Raw genomic sequence first — 21,947 nt, 5'->3', positions numbered from 1 at the left:
ATTACTCATGATTTCAGGCAACAACCTCGATTAAGTACATGAGTGGTGTTTTTTTCTAGTCGAAACTTTGTTGACTTTCTTACTGAAAGTATAGCGAACGATAATTGGAGGTATCATTAATTAAGGGTCCTAGAAGGTCCGTTAATAGCTACCTATCGATTCAGCTCGATAATTTACGATGATTCATGATGATTTAGGTATTTACTACATCTCCTTAAAAAAAATATTTTTTATCACTTTTTATACTTGGAAAACCAAAAATGCAGATTTAGAATCTAGATTATAAATCCAGATAAGGAAGATAGTTTCAGAGTTTAGATTTCAGATTCTGATTCCAGAATAAAACTGATGATAGATTATTCAAATCGCTATCCACTCCTTTTGTGTCAATATTTTGTACGATTCCTGCTAACATGAAATTATAATGGAAATGGCTCTTTCTAACTTTTAAAAAGATATTTCCAATCATCATCGTAAAAATATTTTTATATTGTGTTTTTATGATTCATTTACGATACGCTTTGCCCAAAAATAAGTTGACACCGGGCTTATGAAAAAAAAGTCTTAAAAATGTTCCCAAAAACTACCAAATATGATGATTGTTTTTTAACGATCTTATCTATTATTGCGGTGAAGTCATTTACGATAAATCGGTGTGCGATCGATTGCACTCAAAGGGATCTCTTTTTTTTATTCCTCTACCCCCGTGAAAAAAGAAAACCTCAACTTTAGAGCTTTAGACAGGCTCTATTTAACCGACGCGACGAGTTAGTCTTGTGGCAAAGTGAAAGAGAGTGGACTCGGAGGGCTCGAGTTCTATTCTCGGTCCGTGCATAATTTATTGTTTTAATTTTATCTAAATTAGTCTTCATCGTTTATTTGTCATTCTAGGTATACCGTTTCCGTTTTTGTAGCTATTTATATGTTTTATTTGGTAAGTTTGTGTAATTCTGTTGTTTATGCGATATCCCTTCCCAAATGTTTGCTAGGATACACATAAGACTCCAACACTCCGTTATGTGTATCAAATCGAGCTACAATATGTTGAGCTTCATCTCAATTCATAGATGAAAGTAAATTTTGGCTCAAGTTATCCGTTCCAGACTTTAAAACAGATTGTTGAAGAACATTTGGGATATAGCCAAATATTCATCTTTCAACAAACAAAGAACAGTAGCTCGAACCAGTAAGTGATGCATAAAATATTACTGAAACACCAGAAATCACAATATTTAGCGGAATTTTAACGATCTTTAGTGGAATGTGAAATCATATTAAATTTGGTAAACAAAACTTGACATTAATTTATTTTCGACTGAAGGAAGAACCAAAAATGGAAAGGATAGAAATTCCAGCAGTAATCGCATTAATAAAAACAAACCCAACGGCCATCAGCCGGCAGATCCCGGCGAGATATCCAATGACTGAGATGTTTTCATGTGATGGAATAATTTGACCGGAATTATGACACCCGGTAACGAATGACGCACATCTCGCCGCCATTACCATATCCGCCTTCCGCCATTCGGAACGGAAAGGAAGGCCCGGTAATTTGTGAAACAAATTACATACACGGGAAACTGTGCAAACATTACAATGCCCCGGATTCGATTCCTGTGGTTTTTGTGTTCTTTACGGGCGCACCGAATTTCCATACATGCGGGCACTCTCTCTCTCTCTCGCTGTTGACCTGGGTGGCTGATGAAAATGGCCCCTTGGTACACAAAATGTAAATCTGCGTGAAACATTTTTATTATGGTTTATGGGTGCTTCCGATTTTATTTGCTCGACTTCGGAACGGCTTTCATTTGTTTTACGTTCGGTTTTATTCCATGCACTCAAGGAGCTGTGAAATCAGACCTACGAGAGATGTGAAAACGATATGGTTCCACTTAGCTTTCGGCTGTAATTTTAAATCAAATTGGCAAAAAAAATTGAAAAAAATATCTATTAAATGTACTTACTAGGTGGAAGTTTCCAATAATAAAAAAAAGAACGTACCTGGAAGTAGAAACAAATAAAACAGTTCATTAGCTTTTACTGTAGTTTAAAGTTAAATAAGTATTCAATGGATCAGTCGACTGGTGGGAAAACATACAGTACTACTCTATAGTACTGTGAGGTAACAACGAACTGTGAGGTGCAATCTTTAATAATAATTATTGGGTCTAAACAAGCTTTCGAAAGTCATTTTACTCATAGAAAAAATCTCCACTGTTCGTAATTCGGGGTCAGTGCATCTTCTTCATGTCAGCCAAAGAACGCGTCACCAGTTCGTATTTCAGTGATTTCAGCGAATAGGCTTCGTCGAGGTACGATTCTTCGTTGCCCAACTTGATTCCAGTCTCAAGGGCCTCTCTTCTTATCTCGATTTCATCTCTTTACAGGGTATGCCCTATCCATCTCCACTTACGGTTATACGGTTGATGTGGTTTCACGTTTGAGATCCAGGCTGTGATGTGAATCTTCTGTGTCGAAAACGTCTCTCTTCAGCCCCAATTTGAGGAGGTCTTCCACAGTTTGTAGCAAATTTTCACAATTTGTTGCGGCCTTCTGCAATTTGTGCCGAAGATGTGAGAGAGACTGTGGCCAGGGTTGCCAACATTTTTTTTTCAAAAATCAGGGAGCTGTGAAACAAAAATTAGGCTACGTTAAAGTAACGGAAATTTCGCTCAAAGTGATGACCCTTTTGCCTTTCTTACAGAAAGATATAGCGAATGGTCAGTTGGGGCTATCATTAATTCAGGGTCCAAGACCCCACTTTATATATATCAATCGACTCAGCTGGACTACTATAATGTTAATTGAAATTAAATGTTAGTTAAAATTCAAATCTTTGATTCCAATCTAAGAATCAAGAGCTTAGAATAAAAATCACAAAATCTAAAATTTCAATAAGAGTTGATTGAGATTTAACTACAAAATTGAGATCCTCAATAAACATTTATCAAAATCAGAATTCTGCATTTAATTTTTTATTACAGCAACTGGGACTCAATCCTAATGGGATTCGAAATTTGAAGTCAGAATCCAGTATCAGAATTCAATCATCATTAGATTTTAAATCCTGATTCTAATTAAACATTACAACCTACTATCAATTGGAATTCTGAAATTCACAAATCATCGGTTTGTTGCACTGAAACTACACCAGATCCTTATGTTAGGAAAACATGAAAGTAACCGTTTCAATGCTACACTAGTCCTGATTGACCAGAAAACGCTTCAAATGAACTACGGACGCGAAAAAAAATTTCATCAATTTTCTTTCTTCCGAAAGATAATGAGAATAAATCTTAACACTGAACACACCTACCGATATGACACTCGTAATTCACCCACTTCTCTGAACGTTCCCCACACGAACCAAAACAAACAAAAAAGTGGAAAAACTTTTTTGGGTGCGACTGCCGTTTTTGCTTCCGACGGAGATTTCTGGCCATCAAAAGGACTGGATTTGGCCTTCCAATTTCACCAGATATCCTCCTGTTGATACTTACGATTTCGTTGGAGCACATTGCTGCCGATTGCAGCAGAACCAAAACATTGTTTGTTTTGGTTCCTCTTGCTGTTTCCAATTCGCAATCGAGAACAATAGATCGATGATTGCTGATGACAGGTGATGATGTTAAACACGGTACAAATGTTTACATCATCACACGGTTAGGCGAGAATACTCAAATTGGGTTTGTGGTAACACAACAGTGTTGCCAGATATTCTGGGTAAGAATATCAAAGTACTCATTGAGAAATGAGTACTTTCCCGGTTAGGGAATATAAGAAGTGGAAAGTGACAATTAGCTATCGCTAATTAATATAGTTGTATTCTACTGACCTCACAGACGAAACATGAATAAAGATAACTCTATTCCACCACTGAAACCTGCGTCTTTTCAACACCTCCAAATAGACCCAGGCGATGAACTGGAGGAAGCTGCAATTTGGTTCAAGGAGTTTTATTTGGCAGGTTTGGTAAACTGTATCGAATACTGTTCAGTCCGACAAGCGGACTGAGAATACACGAGAGAATACCGCACTGAGAGAACAAGACGGCTGCTCTCGCTGAAAGCGCCGAGAAAGTTCTACACGGTTCCATCTGGCGCGAGCACGTGCTTTTGTGCTTGCTCGTCAGCCTTAAGGGCGCATTCTTTATGCGCCTAGGAGTCAGTTGTAATCAAATCGTCAGACCGTCGAGATGTGACGGAGTGAAAAGTGTAAATAGTAGAAAAGTAAAGAGAGAAATAAAATAGTATGTAAGCCGAACTAGTGCCTTCCTTCTGGAGCTTGGCTCCGACGCCTTGCTCCCGGGTCCAGCTGCCACAATCGGCTCTTTTCAGAGCCATTCCATCCAGAAAGAGTTTTGGATCTCGGTCAACCAGGCGATCGAGATCCCCTCGAGCCTTGGCCGCCAGGCAGCGTCATGAGGACCTGCCTCCACTGATGGGACAACCATGCGTGGTTGTCCCTTAAGGTCCAATTCCATGAGGGGAGCGGACCATCAGTGGTTGTTTTCCCAAGCGCTCACGTCGACTCGGCCTTGGCCTCCAGGTACAGTCCGAGGACTTGCCTCCACTGGTGAGACAGCCACCAGGGGTTGTCTAGAAGAGGCTCGCTCCCGCAGGGGGAGTGGTCGTTTTGCCAAGCGCCGCACCCACAGTCCACCAATGGCTTTCCATGGCCACAACAACTACTATGTTTTGTTTTCAATTGAACTTCTATGGGAAGGGTTTGGGGTTTTTTTGTTTGTATCTTTCTAGGTTTATCGTTGGATAACACTCGCCAATAGAAGGTTTTTCGCTGTGTGAGAAGTCAACCACCTTGCATTTGAGTTACTATAGTGGACGGGCGATTTTGTTAAGGGTGACCTGTTTTGAAGATTCGTCGCGCACATAAGCTACGCACCTGCAGAACATGAATACCGGAATGGAATGGTAAAATAATTGATATTTTCAAGAATTTCATTTGAACAGTAACAAACTGCTATCTCATATACGTGAGTTATAACCTAAATTAGCAACTTATTTTAGTCTTAAGTAAACTATGAACAAATATTAGAATTACAGCAATATTTACAGTATTTGCCTTTTTTATATTAGTTGATCACCCAGGTAGTAAATCCTTTCTACGGATTGCATTCCAAGGTACGGCGAGTGACCGAGTCCCCCCAGTATGCTACTCTGGGTCCATGGGTGCATTTGGACGACTCGTGATACTATGTACTCCTACGCCATAAAGTCCACCTGGAGCCTCTGGTCATAATTCCCATCCGGACCTGCATCGAAGGCTTTACCCGAAATGGGAGACCAAGTCCGCGCTTAAGCGCTTATCTCCTCTGACGACTCGAGGTCCTGCCTTTACTCGCATCTCGAAGCTCACTTGGTTTCCACGAGTATCGTGCGCTCCGCCTCTGTTCGAGACCACTGCAAGAGACCAATGACCTCTCCTCTAACGATTCGAAATCTTGGCTCCGCTTGGTTTGGCTCGAGGCCCTCTTCCTTTGCCCGTCTGTGTGCCGAATCAAGAGCAGCATGTCCTAGACTCGCGCCTGTCACAGCACACTTACGGGTCAATAACGATTGCGACTCTGATGAATCCCGACGGTGATGTCATCCTACCCGACTCGAGTGGCTCATCCGACGGCGACGTGAGACCACTTTACCCGAGAGTACTCCCCGACGTGAATACTCCTCCCTCTACGGTCAGTTCATGTCATATCCCCACAGCCTCCGTAGCAGAGGGAGCAATCGACTCGGATACTCCGTGACGATAACGTTGGAGGTATCCTACACACAGACACGCGACGTACCAGGCAGCTCGACATACGCAGAAGGTATAGTCTTCTAGGGTTGCCAGCCAATAAGGGAGGAGGAAGACCGGACCACGGTCGGAGTAGAATGTCCTTTCGGCGGGGGGCATTCGAGTAGTGTGCGTCCAATCCTAGCAGCAAAGCATACAAAGATAAGACTCTACCTTCTGCGTATGCCGAGCTGTTTAGGTACGTCGCGATCGTTGTGTAGGATACCTCCACCGCCGCGGAGTATCTGAGTAGAACGCGCTCTCTGCGAGGGAGGCTGCGGGGATAAGACTTGACCTTCTTCGTAGTCGAACTCGTAGGGGGAAGAGTATTTACGCCGCGAAATACTCTCGGGTAGGGTGACTTCACGTCGTCGGCGGGTGAGTCATCTGAGTCGGTGTAGGATGAATTCTTCGCCGGGAATCATCCGAGTAGTCTTTCGTAAAGCCCCGGACGTGTGCTGTGACAGGCGCGTGTCCAGGATAAGCTGCTCTCGATTCGGCACACGGACGGGCAAAGAGGAGAGGGCCTCGAGCCAAGCCAGGCGGAGCCAAGACCTCAAGTCGTTAGAGGCGAGGTCATTGGTCTCTTGCAGTGGTCTCGAACAGAGGCGGAGCGCACGTTTTTCGTGGGAACCAAGCTAGTCTCGATTTGCGAGTAAAGGCCGGATCTCAAGTCGTTAGAGGCGAGGTCCTTAGTCTTGAATCGTAATAAGAGGCAGGGTATATATGCTGGAGTTTGACTCGATCTGGAGTTTGCCGAAGAGCGCTTAAGCGCGGACTTGGTCTCCCATCTTGGGTACAGCCTTCGTTGCAGGTCCGGATGGGAATTATGGCCAGAGGCCCCAGGTGGACTTTATGGCGTAGGGGTACATAGTATCATGAGTCGTCCAATTGCACCCATGGACCCAGAGAAGCATACTGGGGGGACTCGGTCGCTCGCCGTGCCTTGGAATGCAATCCGTAAAAAGGATTTCCCACCTGGGTGATCAACTAATAAAAAAAAGAAGGTATAGTCTTATATTTGTATGCTTTACTGCCAGGATCGGACGCACACTACTCAGATGCTCCCCGACGAAGGAGGCACCCTACAACTGGTGCTGGTTCCAACTCACCGCTGGTAAACCCATCGCTGACCATGAGCCAAGTATTGGCATCCTCACACATCCTCCGCACGATGTTGTCGGCTGCCGTGTCTGGTCCGCAGGCGGCAAGCATGTTAGCACGTACCCCTTCGAACCTTGGACAGTTGAACACTACGTGCTCTGGTGTCCTTACTGTGTTACCGCAGGTTGGGCAGAATGGCGAGGCTACGTGTCCAAACCGATGGTGGTACTGCATGAAGCATCCGTGACCAGTCAAGAACTGTGTCTTGCAGAAATCCACCTCTCCATGTCTCCGGTCCATCCAGGATCCGACGTTACGGATCAAGCGATGGGTCCACCGGCCACGTTTCGAGCTGCTCCACTGGTGCTGCCAGTTGAACGTCGAGGCCTCTTTGGCATGTTTCCGCACATCGGGCATGTGACTGTGCTCGTAGCAGAAGATATCTTTCTCTAGCATGACCCGCGCCACAATATCAGCAGCTAATGAGGACACCGTTTGGTATGCGCTGATTACTTGCAGGTTCATAAGCCGCTGAACACTGCAGAGCTTTTGCAGGTTACAATGCCTGCTCAAGGCTCCCTTCCAGGATGCCGCTCCGTACCGCAAAATGGACAAGGTCACACTCGCCAGGACCCTCCTTCTGCTGCAGCGGATCGTCGAGTTATTCGACATGGCCCGTGAGAGGGCTGCTGTCGCCATTGTCGCTCTTTTTACAGTCGTAGTCGACGTTGGCCGTAAAGCTCAGCCAGTCGTCGAAAACCATCCCCAGGTACTTGATCGCACGCTTGGATTGGATTGCGCCCGGTCCAGCTGCAATCGTCCCTGATTGTGCTGAAATCAGCTTGGTGATCAGCACAATCTCGGTCTTGTGGTGAACCAGACGCAAACTCTTGGAGCGCATCCAATTTTCCACCTTCTCAATCTCTCCGGTTGACGGGCCCGATGCCAGGAGAACCAATTCACTTTTAAGTGTATAAAATCGGGCTTTTTTTATCATCGCTTCACATTTTCACTCTCATATGTGTTGTAAGCCTGCTTCGTTGAATAATTCTACTGAATCAAAGCAATCAAAAGGTTCCCTTCAATTTACTTTTTTTGAATAAGAATCAAAGGGAGTTTTTCGATTGCATTGATTCAGCCACATTTTCACTTTTTAACTTCAGCAGTTCTATCTAATCGTGTTCCTTACTTCCAATTTTTCATCACATTTGCAAAAATCAGGCAAAACCAGGCATATTTTCAAAAATCTGGGTATTTCAATGGTTTATCAGGGTGGCAAGCTGAGCCTCGAAAAATCTGGCACATTGGCAACTCTGAATGTGGCTATTGTGGCAACTGGGCCGTTGAACGAGAGAATTTGTGGCTCACAGAGCAGGAGAACGGAGTGTGGAGGCGAAGAATAAATCACGAGCTCGCGCATCTCTACGGCGAACCCTGTATCCAGAAGGTGGCGAAGGACGGATACGCTGGGCATGACATCTTGCGAGAATGCCGGAGTGGTCGCTATGAATTCGGTTGGAACGAGATGAGCAAAGGCGCAACAAGCGAGGTGGTTAGACCAAGTGAAGCTTGATCTGACGCATGCCCAAGAAGTTGAAGAACGGTTGCCATGGACCAAGTGAATTGGAGGAATATTGTTCATCAGGTTATGTCTTGAGACGGAACACCATGTAAATAAATAAAAACTAATTTTTATTAACGAATACCACTTTTCATAGTTTGGACACCCTGTTCGCTGACCTCAGCGGCCATTTTGTGCCACAATCTCTTCATCTCTGTTGCATCCCGAGTCGTCCTATCATTGTTCTTCATCTTCTGCTTGACAATTGCTCAATATTTTTCGATAGTGCGGAATTGAGCGCATTGAGTGGGTTGATGTCCTTTTCGAAAGAATCCACCCCGTTGTCCCGATACCACTGCTGTACCTCTATGCTGTAGTGGCAGCTTACCAAATCCGGGAAAAACTTTACTGGTCCTTTGTGAGATCTTATGTACGGAAGAATACGTTTTCTCAAACACTCCTCTTTGTACATCTTGGAGTTCATGGTCTCGTTTGTCACAAAAACCGGAGATTTTCGTCCGCAGCTGCAAATACCTTGCCAGATCAAACACTTTCTTGCAAACTTATGAATTTGAACTTGCCGGGGACATCACCCGGACCAGCGCGCTGCAGCGGCTTCATAAACATTTTTGTCCAGGAAGCCGCCCAAAATCCATCTTCACGTACGTTTCGTCATCCATGAGGATGCATCCGTCGTACTTCGTTAAAACCATGTTGTATAAGTTCCGGGCACGTCTTTTGGCTTCTACATTTTGCTTCAATGGCCGGTTTGGTTGCTTTCTGGCCGGATAAGATCGTTTTCCTTCGCGCTGATGAATCTTTCTGACGGTGCACCCGGTCGGCTTTGAATTTATTGACGATGTCATAGTCCGACAGCCCTTTGTATGAACCTGCCGATCGATAGTATGCATCTCACGGAAACGTTTGAGAATGCTGCACACATCGAACTTCTTTGAAACAAAATTAATCATTTTAGAAAGTTCAGCACTGATAGAGGAAACATTCAAAAACAAGGTACTGTCATATAATTCCAGATCTAGTTGTCCGGAGCGCTATGTATAATACACAGAGCGTCCAGATTTAAGATCATCCATGCGTTATCTAAAAATTAACTTATTCCTGAATTTTCACATATTATAGAAGGATGAAACATTACGCATACCGTGGGTAAATACAGGGAAACAAAGTTATTATTCGGAAAATGATGAAATATGCAGATTCACTCGCAATCCGAAACAAAACTATTTATGGCCTCCGTTTCTCTTTCCATCGTTTCTCGAACAAATGAGTCGGTTAGTTCATTAGTCAGTACACCACACACGTTCGTGGAACTACGCCAGCTGACATTACAATCCCCGAACTGGACCGGAAAAAAAAGTTCATCTTTTTCCAAAAAACGTGATAGCCTGACGAAAAAAAGGCAGCAGTTAACAGGAACTGGTTTGCTTGCTTGGAGAACTCATCACATGTGGAGTACTAACTCGTGTGAACCTATTCCAACCTCAAGCAACACACTCGGATGGACGAACCGTCGTCATCCCTTGGCCATCAATCATATACATAATTTTCGTATTTCCCCGTTCCAATTCAGAAAGGTTCGAAAAACTTGCATCGCTCAGCAAAACCGGCATCCGGTTCTAGAGAGGGAATGAGGAGAAAGGGGAAAAGAGAGCTCCGAAAAACTCATCCATTTCCGGCCAATCCCGAAATTGTTTGCCATTCGAGTTTATTTTCCGGTCGTTGTCTGACACTGTCTCTCTCTTTCTCTCTGGATCTATCTCTTCTCGGAATTGTGCCGTGTACATCTCCAACTCTACCCCCGGGTGGCGAAAGTCCGACGGCATCAGTCCCGGACACTGCAAAGAACGCAATTATTCAGCATAATAAACTAAACAATAATATGCAAATTCCTCTACAAATTCAATTAAAACAACGGCATCAAAATATATGAACCGGCGGCGTCTCGTGGGCAGGGCAAGGCTGAGGCAGGCGGATTGGCGGAAGTTTTCGGAATATTTCCGTGGCCGAGGGACCGACGGAGTAAATTTGAGACTTGGCAATCCATGAGTAACGGGTACCTATCTAAAAAATTACAAAAAAAACGGTACCATCTGAAGGAAGCCAGGATATATTGGCTTCCTTTATGAGAGTGATGCCAGATGAGTTTAACGGTCAAGAGACTTTCAGCCTATGGCTGGTTCGTCTCAACGGTCATTAAGATTTTTTCTGTTATATCATTATGTCGATACTTACGCTTTCGGATAGGTCCGAAACATTCCTCGACTCCAGCAGAGGGCATCTGTTGTTCCACGAGAACCAACACACTGCATTGGTTCTTCGTTTGTTTTGGTCAATTTGTGTATTGAGAACAATAGCGATTTAGCATCGAGGATTGCGAATGACAGGTGATAATAATTATCACGGTACAAATGTTTACATGTTCACACGCTTAACTGAAACAACTCAAACTAGTTTCGTAGTAACTCAGCAGTGTTGTCAGTTATTCTGAGTTGTTAGCTCAGAATATCACACAATAATGAGAACATAAAACAGGAGGAGATGACTTCAATGTGAGAATGATAAATATCTCTCGCTAATGTGATAAATTGTCGGTTAAGAACTAATGTAATTATGTAATAAAGTTATCATTGAATGATGACAAAATGATGGTGACATAGTTTCTCACATCGTGAGATAGTTTTGTAAAGTTTTTGATTCTTATAGAAAACTTAAAAATCAAGGGATAGATTTACAAATTTTAACATTTTTTGGAAAAAAAAACTTTACTTAGTATGACGGATAAGCTTAAAGATATCATCTACAATTTTTTTTTAATTTAATAATCCTATACCAATACTGTTGGTGTGCAGATATTTTTTAGACAATCACCAAATTTTTAAGAATAAATATTTTTATAATTCAGTTACCAGTCTGGGCTAAAATGCATCAGAATGCAAATCAAAGATTCACCTTTTAAATCTTGTATCCATATTCTGATATATGATTTTTTTGCATCACGCGTTTGTTAATTTCAATATTTCATCTATCCAAACATTTATTTTAATGATTTAAGCTAGTAGATTTTTTTGTAGTATTTTAACCCTAAATTTATGCAGCACGATTATACTTAAATTTATATTTTTGAAAAATTTAATTCGTTAAAGAAACCAAAAATTACTGTCATTTGTGCTTTATACGTAATGACATCACATGTATACCAAAAACTATAAAATTTCAAACGTTTTCTTCTGATTTTCATTCTTACTTACTTACTTATTTACTTACTTACTTACTTACTTACTTACTTACTTACTTACTTACTTACTTACTTACTTACTTACTTACTTACTTACTTACTTACTTACTTACTTACTTTCTTACTTTCTTACTTACTTACTTACTTTCTTACTTACTTACTTACTTACTTACTTACTTATTTACTTACTTACTTACTGGCTTACTTACTTACTTCTTACTTACTTTCTTACTTACTTACTTACTTACTTGCTTACTTACTTACTTACTTCCTTGCTTACTTGCTTACTTGCTTACTTGCTTACTTGCTTACTTGCTTACTTGCTTACTTGCTTACTTGCTTACTTGCTTACTTGCTTACTTGCTTACTTGCTTACTTGCTTACATGCTTACTTGCTTACTTGCTTACTTGCTTACTTGCTTACTTGCTTACTTGCTTACTTGCTTACTTGCTTACTTGCTTACTTGCTTACTTGCTTACTTGCTTACTTACTTACTTACTTACTTACTTACTTACTTACTTACTTACTTACTTACTTACTTACTTACTTACTTACTTACTTACTCTTACTTACTTACTTACTTACTTACTCACTTACTTACTTACTTACTTACTTACTTACTTACTTACTTACTTACTTACTTACTTACTTACTTACAATCGACGCAATGCTAAACGGAGAAATCTTGTCGAGACTGGTGGTTTACAAATGGTGGTTTACAAATAATAATTGACTAACTTGTGGGACTATAAATGGCACAATAAACACTGAAAAGCGGTTTTCACGGGTGTTTAGGAAGCCTCAATGATTCATCAGGTAAAAGTGCAGCCATCTAGTTGTCCAAGTAGGAAAACCTTAGTTTCACTAGCAACCATGAAATCGTATCAGAAATGATAACTAAAGTCGTTTACAATGGTGTTACGAATCGCAATTCCAGCTGCATAGTGAAAAAAGATCGTATAATATGTCGTCTGAAGTCAGTTTAGATCGGATATAAGAGTAAGTCCGCCATGTTTGTTAATTTTGAAATGGTTTTAAAGTCTGTTTCACATAGAATCTGGTCGGATCAAAAAGATCATTTCTCCGCAAAGAAATAACATACAACAAAAGTAAAAATGTCATTTGGTAGGGTTTTTATTGCACTTTAAGGAAAAAAATACATTAAAAGCATTCGTCAGCTTTTCGGATGAATTTTCTAACTTTCTTCACAGTACTGCTGGTAACCTCATTCGCCATCTTGTTCCACCACTTTTCCATTTGAGCAAGTGGTTTAATGGTTCTGCCACATTTCTCCAGTTTGTCCTTAACTATTGCCCAATATTTCTCGATGGGACAAAAATCCGGACAGTTTGGTGGATAGATAATTTTTTCAACAAAATCGATCTTGTTTTCCTTATACAGTATTGTTCCGATTTTGTCAGCTCCCGATTTTGTCTACCCCCGATTTTGTCTATCCCCGATTTTGTCAGCATTTTATCCCGATTTTGTCAGCCTTTAAATTTAGTTGAAATTTTCTGCTTTTGAACTAAAATTCCCTGTCATTTAACACTGTATGTTTTTTTGGGGGTTGTCCTGACCCACGCAGAGGACCAGCCATTAACCACTTGGTATTTTAAGGGTTGGTATTTTAAGGGTTGGGGGTGATTGAAGGTTCATAAGATTTTTCATTGCACACTGGTACAGACCATCAATCTAGCGTAACTAAATTAATAGCGCCCAGGGATGAAAAGATAGACTTTCAATATCTTGGACAACATTGCATAGTTTTACAAGGCGCATACTTTGAAATAAAATATAGAGCCGAGGGGTCCACCAATAGCAAGATAAAAAAGCTAACTTTTTTGTTAAGCGTTTTAGAGCTTTAGTTTCTTCTACAAAGTTGTTTATCTTAACAAAATACATAACTTTGCTAAACAAGCCAAAGTTCTACAGTTTCATTCTAAGGAGTTACAATGAAATTAAAAAAAAACCTTGAAAAAACAGTTTTTTAAATCTGAAACGTTGTAGGTAAGAGAAAACAATTTTCAGTCTTCGAAACAAATTTGAAAAATGTTAAGATCTACAATTGTTTAGTACATTATGATGTGTTTTGAAATTGATGAAGTGCTGTAGAAAGCATTTAGTGTAATATATTAACGATTTTCAAAGAAAAGTTTATCGAATTGCGCAAATTTCCGCACCAACATTCAATGTGGATTTTATTTTTGGTGTTAAGAGGAATCATAACCATATAAAACTAGCGTAGAACTCGGAGGAACTCGAAGCAATTTTAAGTTTGAAAATCTAGTATTTGTTCACAAATATCACTTTTTTTAGACACTTTATTAGTTTCTTAGTTTCTTTGATGCAATAAACTTGCCCAATTTGAGAATTAGGAATAATTAGATGATTTAACAGGTTTTCCGTTTCAAATTCATCAAAATGGTCATATATCCTGTAATCAAATTGAGTTTGTAATCCAACGAAAACTTATTATCTCAAAAGTGTTTTTTTTTCGATAAATAGAGCCAAAATTGGCCTGCCACTGAAAGCTGAAAGCTACTTTACTTTTGGAGTAAAATCACTTTCACGTGTTGGTACAGATATCATTTATATAATAATGAACAGATTATATTGATCAATTTGAAACGGAAAACCGGGTAAATCATCTAATTATTTCTAATTCTCAAATTCTGCAAGTTTATTGCATCAAAGAAACTAAGAAACTAATAACGTGTCTAAAAAAAGTGATATTTGTGAACAAAATACTAGATTTTCAATCTTAAAATTGCTTCGAGTTCCACCGAGTTCCACGCTAGTTTTATATGGTAATGATTCCTCTTAACACCAGAAGTAAAATCCACATTGGCTAATGGTGCGGAAATTTGCGCAATTCGATAAACTTTTCTTTGAAAATCGTTAATATATTACACTAAATTCTTTTTACAGCACTTCATCAATTTCAAAACACATCATAATGTACTAAACAATTGTAGATCTTAACATTTTTCAAATTTGTTTCGAAGACTGAAAATTGTTTTTTCTTACCTACAACGTTTCAGATTTAAAAAACTGTTTTTTCAAGGTTTTTTTTCTAATTTCATTGTAACTCCTTAGAATGAAACTGTAGAACTTTGGCTTGTTTAGCAAAGTTATGTATTTTGTAAAGATAAACAACTTTGTAGAAGAAACTAAAGCTCTAAAACGCTTAACAAAAAAGTTAGCTTTTTTATCTTGCTATTGTTGGACCCCTCAGTTCTATATTTTATTCCAAAGTATGCGCCTTATAAAACTATGCAATGATGTCCAAGATATTAAAAGTCTATCTTTTCATCCCTCGGTGCTATTAATTAAGTTCCGCTAGATTGATGTTCTGTACCAGTGTGCATTGATGTGGAATGGAAGGAGGTTTAAACTTGACCACATTTTGATCACATGGTTTATGGATAGCCTTTTAGGGAACACACATACACACATACATACACACATACAGACACACATACAGACATGTTCCGATCTCGACAAACTGAGTCGAATGGTATATGACACTTGGCACCCTGGGCCTCGGATTGAAAGTTGGTTTTTCAAGCGACATGTATACCCTTCTTTGTAAGAAGAGTAAAAAATAAAGAAAAGGGGTCTATGTCTCCCCTTATCACGGTATTGACATAAAATATCGAAATAACAAGTAAACGGACAATTATCAAATCAAAATTGAAATTATATTCAAGATTTTTTTTTTCCCGATTTTGTCAGGTACCCTGTTTTGTCAGCCCTAAATTCAAGAAGGGGCTGACAAAATCGGAACAATACTGTACCACTTAGGGGGCATCCATAAATTACGTAACGCTCCTAGGGGGGGGGGGAGTAAGCTCTAGCGTTACAAATTGTGACATAGGGGAGGGGGGGAGGTATGCTCATCGTTACGAACGATTTTTTTCCTACAAAATTTCAGTTTAATCGCAGCTTTTTTGATATCATGCAATTTTTGCTGAATGATAAGCTAACCAAAATCAGCTTAAAATTTGTAAGCTTTAACAAGATTGAAACTGGTTTGTAACCATTCCTAGTCAAAGATTCTAAGATAGACTAAACGTGTGTTGAATATCTATGAGTTTTCGATGTTGAATGAGGTGGGCGATGATTCCGTTTTTTTAATAACAGTTGTATTAAAAAAATCCTAAAATTACAATTGATTTCAGTGTTACTTAGTGTGTATAGTATTTTTCGAATGATGACTTACGTTTACTGATTTTACTGCTATTCCAACTTCACTCAACTTCTCAACTCTTTCTAGCAGCTTTTGATTTAACTAGCAGGAGTATCTAAGCTAATGTAAGGTAAGTATTTAGTAATGGTAAATTTATGTTTCTTTACAGATTGTTCTTACAGGTGTATTCCAGGTGAGTATGTTCGAGAAGGTAAGTATTCTCCTTAGCACGGAAGATGCAGTTCACGGTTTAAGGTGAGTATATGATGGAAATCTATCAAAATGGTTCAATTAGGAATAATAACCTGATTTCTCTAAATAACATATTGTCTTACGTTTTTGGTTGCGAGCGGTTTTATGATGGCACTTGGCACTAAATCAACTACGGCTACGCAGCTCAACTTTTATCGCTAGAAAGCTATCTAAATATAAAGGATTATTAGCTATTTTAATCATACTAAGCTGTGCGCAGTAAATTACCAGGAGATTATTCACTGTTAGAAAACTAACGATAATGATACTGGTTAACGTGTTCTCAAATAGCAATGGCGATTGTTGCCTCCTTTTTCTTATCATACTATGACAATCATCTACTTCTACCACAATTCTGTCATCCACAATTTTCGCCCGCTAGAGTACTTAAGCAGAGACGCGACACTCCCCCGCAGTACGCCAGCTAGTGGCTCCTCCTCCGCAATTCAGCTACTAGTGGTTTACTCAATTTTAGCGTCTAACATCTAGCACGGCGAGTTTCACAGCAGGTCTTTCGTAAATTCCTGTCGCTGTTTGAATAACTGCAGATCTGACTTCACCATCCTTCCCCTCGTTCGCAGATATCACCTTACCCAATGGCCAGCAGTTCCTAGGTAGATTCGGATCAACGACAATGACAATGTCACCAATCTCGATAGCCTTCACCGGTGTAAGCCATTTGGATCGTCTCGTAATCTCTGGAAGATAATCCCTCGTCCAACGCTTCCAGAAGATGTTGGCTTCAACTTGTGATGTACGCCACGTGTTGTTCAGAGCTGCGTTGCTGTCATCGAACAATGTGGGTGGTTTTAAGCCGTTAGATGAACCTAGCAAAAAATGGTTTGGCGTCAACACTGGGGATTCCGAATCGTCTAGCGCTAGATGAGTCAACGGTCTAGAGTTGACAACGTTCTCCACTTCAATCAGCAGATTGCGTAATACTTCGTCGGTCAGTTGATGTCGAGGGTTGATTTGGTTCAAGTTTCGTTTTACTGTCTGAATCATTCGTTCCCACGAACCGCCCATATGTGGGGATGTCGGTGGTATAAAAGTCCATGTAGTGTCTGGACTAGAGATTTCCTGTATAATCAGATTTTGATTCATTTCGTTCAAGGCCGATAAAAGTTCTTTGCTTGCCCCAATTAAATTTGTACCACGATCGCTTACGATTTCTATTGGAATGCCTCTTCTTCCCATGAAATTTCTAAGTGCCATAATGCAGGACTGTGCCGATAACGAATACGCGATTTCGATATGTATTGCTCTCACTGTGAGACACGTAATCAATACGCCCCAACGCTTTTCAGTGCTACGTTTTACCGTTACGTTTAGTGGACCAAAGTAATCGATTCCTACGTATGAAAATGGTCGTGTGAATGCCGATACTCTTGATGCAGGAAGATCGCTCATCGGAGGAGGATGAGGTACAGCTCGCAAATTCTTGCACACCTGGCAATTCGCCCGCACCTTGCGGTAGAGATTTGTTAATCGAGGGATGATTCGAAAGCGCTGCTTCAGTTCGTTCAGTACTGTGCGGTGATTACGGTGGTAATAACGAACGTGGTAATGCTGGACAATAAGCCATGATATGTAACTATCTTGCGGTAAAATTATTGGATTCTTAGTGTCCATACTAGCGACCTCGCATGCTCCAATACGGGTTTTTGCTCGCAATACGTTTTCGCTATCGAGAAACGGCCAGAATTCAAATAAGGAACTGGATTTTGGAATGCCTTTTTCAACCAAATCTTTGCGGGACAGTATTGTGATCTCTTGCCAATATTTTTTCTGTTGCGCTTGCCGGAACATAACTATTTCGCCTTTTCGAATCTCTGCTCCTGACAGGGGTTCGACATTGCGTGGTTCGTTCTTAGCACAAAGCGTACAATTTTGCATGTATCTTAGAATCATCGCAGAAGTCCTCCGCAGTAAGTTCCAGCTCCTAAAATTCGAAGGATCAAATAGTTCTGGGGATAACGGTAAGTGTTCATGACAATTCAATGTCTTCCTAAGTTCTTCAGTTGTGCACCGGTGCAAGGTGCGTTCTACGGGCCATGTTGAATCGTGTTCTTTTAGAAATTCGGGTCCTTTAAACCAGCGGCAGTCGTTGGTGAGCTCAGGTGGCTTTTGCCACTTTGTGCCTTCATCTGCGACATTTTCTTCCGAAGGGATCCATCTCCATTCTGCAATTTCGGTAGCTTCTAAGATCTCACTCACACGATGTCCTACATACTGAGAGTACCTTCGATGATCTGACCTGATCCAGCAAAGAACGTCACGAGAATCGCTCCAAAAAAAGCGTTTTTTGATAGTCAACGTTAATGCTTTGCAAATAGAGGCTGCCAATCGTGATCCGATGACCGCAGCTTCTAATTCCATTCTTGGGATGGACAAAAATTTTAACGGCGCAACCCGAGCTTTGGCGGCAACGATTGCAGTTTCTATATTTCCGTCGCTTTCATAGCGTAGATAGACAACAGCAGCATATCCTAACTCGCTGGCGTCGACGAAAGTATGCATTTGCACAATAATGTCTGGGTTTAACTTTATGTCCGAGCGGTAGCATCGAGGGATGCTCACTGATTGTACCTTTGGGAGGACAGCCAACCAATGCAGCCAATTATTGAAGAGATTGGGTGTGATTTTCTCATCCCAACCTATTGAAGTGCGCCAGATTTCTTGAAGGATTATTTTTAAATATATCATCAGATTCGATAAGAACCCAAGAGGGTCGAAAATGGACATAAGGGTGCGTAGTACCTCTCGTTTCGTAGGGACGCGCGCTCCTGACAGAAGCTCCTTTTCATGCTTCGGAGATAGTTTGTAGGTAAAGCTGTCCGATGTTGTACACCACCACAATCCCAAAACCTTTTCAGTTGACAATTCTGCATCCAGATTTAGACTTTTTTCATTGGTATTCGTTCCATTCAATGCTTCTAAAGCCTCCGAGGAATTTGAAACCCAATTACGCATTTCGAAACCTGCTTGAGCATGTATAAATCGCACTTCCTTTGCCAAACGGATTGCTTCTTCCACTGTTTCTGTAGTTATCAGCATATCATCTACGTAGTGGTTATCGGTGATTGCTGATGCTGCTTGTGGATATTCTCCTGCATGTTCCCTGGCATTTAAATTTTTAGCGAATTGGGCACAACTGGGTGAGCAAGAGGCCCCGAATGTCATGACTTGCATGACATATTCGCTGATCTTTATATCATTCGGATTCTCTCTCCATAGGAACCTTTGGCAGTGTTGGTCTTCCTTTGCTATTAGTACCTGGTGGTACATTTCACGTATGTCGCCACAAATTGCTATCTTATTCTCACGAAATCTCAACAGGACGTCGATAAGGGAGGAATTCTGATCTGGTCCTGTTAGTAAAAGTGAATTTAAAGCTATTCCATGGCTTTTGGCTGCCGCATCCCACACGATGCGTACTTTATTAGGTTTGTTGGGGTTAAATACTGGGAACACAGGTAAGTACCACACCCTTTGACTTCTGTCCTCGATTTCAGCCTCGGTAAGTTTGCGAATGTAACATTTAGAAATATAGTCTTGCACCTTGTTGTAAAGTAATGTTTTCAGACCTAGATCTTTCTTCATGCGGTTTTCTAGACATAGGTGTCGACGAAGGGCGAGTGGTTTGCTATCTGGGAGCCTGATGTTGTCGTATCTCCAGAGAAGACGAGTTTCGAAGCGTCCTCCTTCTCTGCGCTTCATGTTTTCAAGAATCTTGCGTGCCCGACTATCTTCATTGGATTCAACTAGACTTGCTGGTTTGGTGATACCTAGTCTATCAATCGAAAAATATTCTTGCATGGCCTGGTGAAGTGAATCATACTGCTCACCCTGACACGAACACATATGTACTCCATGGTAGCCCAGATATTTTCGTTGCCCGAACTCGTTTCCGCCGTAAACAATCCAACCGAGCCGTGTCTTCGTTGCCACAGGCTCATGCATCTTTCCTTCTCTGCCTTTTAGAACGTAGCCGAGATTCGCATTGTCACTCCCTATGAGGATACGAGGTTGAACTCCTTCGTACGATTCTGCTGGTATTCCTCTCAGGTGATTGTAGCGTTTACACATTTCATCCATATTCAATGTTTGATGGAAAAGATTCAAATTCGAAACTGTGAGAACCTCTGGGAGTCGATACCGCTTATGGAGTGCGTTCGTACCCGAAATCTCGATAGTTATTTTTTCGGAATTGTTTTCCTGACGGGTTTTATCACCGGTCCATCGTAAGCAAAGTGGTTCTACCTCCCCGGACACTCCTAGTTCGGAAGCAAGCGATGATTCCATAAGGGTAAGCGACGAACCATCGTCCAAAAACGCGTACGTACTTATCATCTTTTTAGCGCCATACAACACTACCGGTACCACTCGGAAAAGTGCTTGGTTGGACGTGTAATGGTGTGTGTTACAATCACGAGGGACGCCCGATGTTTCTGGCGTTGGTGGAGTAGAACCGTTTTGAGGATTGTGAAGAAGATGATGGTGTTTATAGGTGCAGCCATTCGTGCCGCAGATTTTCTGAGATTTGCAAGGGGATCGGTTATGTTTACCAAGACACTTTTTGCAAAAATTGTACTCATTTACTGCAGCCCAGCGGGCTTTACTACTCAACTCAATAAAACGTTTGCACCTTTCCAAAGAAGAGCATTCACCTTTACATATGATACATGCTCGAGGTGAATGGTAAGTAGGCTGGTCAGTTTCTTCTGATTCCGAATGTAAATTCAAAAATCCGGTTCCCTTTCGTACAGGTCTGACTGCTCTAGAATCGGAGCTCGATAACGCAGCAACAGGAGAAAGAGTTTCAGCCAAATCGTACAACCAACTGCAGAAAGTATTAAGTCCAGTATCCGAGTTCAATCGCCTGTGTTTAGCCCAATCCACCTTAAATTGTGTCGGTAATTTATCTACTAACTCTCGCACAAGCGCGGCGTTGTTAATATATTCGTCCATCTGACAAGCTACAATTGTAGCACAAAGATTTTTAACTACCAAGGCAAATTCAATAATCGTTTCGAGCCGATCATCACGGGGCGGTGGCGTGGACTTAATTCTCGATATCAAATTGTGTATGATAACTTCGTGGTTCCCAAATAACATTTTTAGGGTTGATATTATGCACTCAACGTTGGAGGGATGCATTAACATGCATTTCACAGCATCGAATGCTTTTCCACGCAAGCTTTTTTGGAGTCTTAAGAGATTTTCCTCTTGGGTGTACCCGCACATAGACGTGGTAGTGTAGAACGTTGAAATAAAAAGCGGCCATTCTTCGGGAACGCCAGTGAAAGAAGGCAGCTCACGTGATGCAGCTTGACGGGCTAGTGCTTGACTGTTAGAAAAATTATTCAAATTGTCAATGTGTGCTTGTTGGTAGCCGATGGTACGCTGCGGGGTGGATTGTTGCACCGGAATGAAGCTTTCCTTCTCCAAGTTTGGACGAGTGTGTGTATTGGTTGCATACGGATTTAGCTGCATTCGGTGTATCAGCTGATTAAGTGGAACACTCTGCCTGTGAAGATTATCATCTTCTTGCGGATTTCCACTGTTAAGCTGTTGGATAAACGGATGTTGCTGGAGTGTGCGGCTTTCCATCCTAGGCGCCTGGGTGTATTCAGGAAGTGAACGGTCCAACCATTCTGCCACCTTCGTTTTTGGTTCAGTTTCGGGGATTGATGAGGTAGATGACGAGTTGCTAGCTGCTTCTTGTAAAAGCTCAAAACGACGGTTCATAATTGACTTTTTTTTCTTATACTCCTCTTCGTTGAGA

The 21,947-nt window shown here is 41.2% G+C and overlaps 2 protein-coding genes across 4 annotated transcripts in view; both read right to left on the bottom strand.

Annotated features, from left to right (window-relative positions):
• Positions 1-21,947, bottom strand: part of LOC129740363 (protein turtle) — a 908,021-nt gene that overhangs the window by 627,593 nt on the left and 258,481 nt on the right. The gene's annotated exons all lie outside the window — the stretch shown is intronic.
• Positions 15,859-18,012, bottom strand: LOC129740364 (uncharacterized). Of its 3 annotated transcripts, XM_055732029.1 has the most exons (3): positions 16,243-18,012; positions 16,088-16,181; positions 15,859-16,027 (listed from the first exon to the last, which is right to left on the bottom strand). In XM_055732029.1, the coding sequence occupies exon 1, from the start codon at positions 17,966-17,968 to the stop codon at positions 16,631-16,633; it is 1,338 nt and encodes a 445-aa protein (XP_055588004.1). In that variant the 5' UTR covers positions 17,969-18,012; the 3' UTR covers positions 15,859-16,027; positions 16,088-16,181; positions 16,243-16,630. The 3 variants fall into 3 exon arrangements, with proteins under 3 accessions (XP_055588004.1, XP_055588002.1, XP_055588003.1); XM_055732027.1 differs by having other exon boundaries at positions 16,088-18,012; XM_055732028.1 differs by having other exon boundaries at positions 15,859-16,181.

This window comes from Uranotaenia lowii, chromosome 1 (genome assembly GCF_029784155.1).
Source record: "Uranotaenia lowii strain MFRU-FL chromosome 1, ASM2978415v1, whole genome shotgun sequence".
Lineage (NCBI taxonomy): Eukaryota > Metazoa > Arthropoda > Insecta > Diptera > Culicidae > Uranotaenia > Uranotaenia lowii.
Note: the sequence above shows the minus strand (reverse complement) of the source record. Positions and strands in the feature narration are given on the sequence as shown.

Excerpts from the sequence above, each read along its gene's own strand:
- LOC129740364 (XM_055732027.1), bottom strand. The coding sequence starts at position 17,968 with ATGTTCCGGCAAGCGCAACAGAAAAAATATTGGCAAGAGATCACAATA.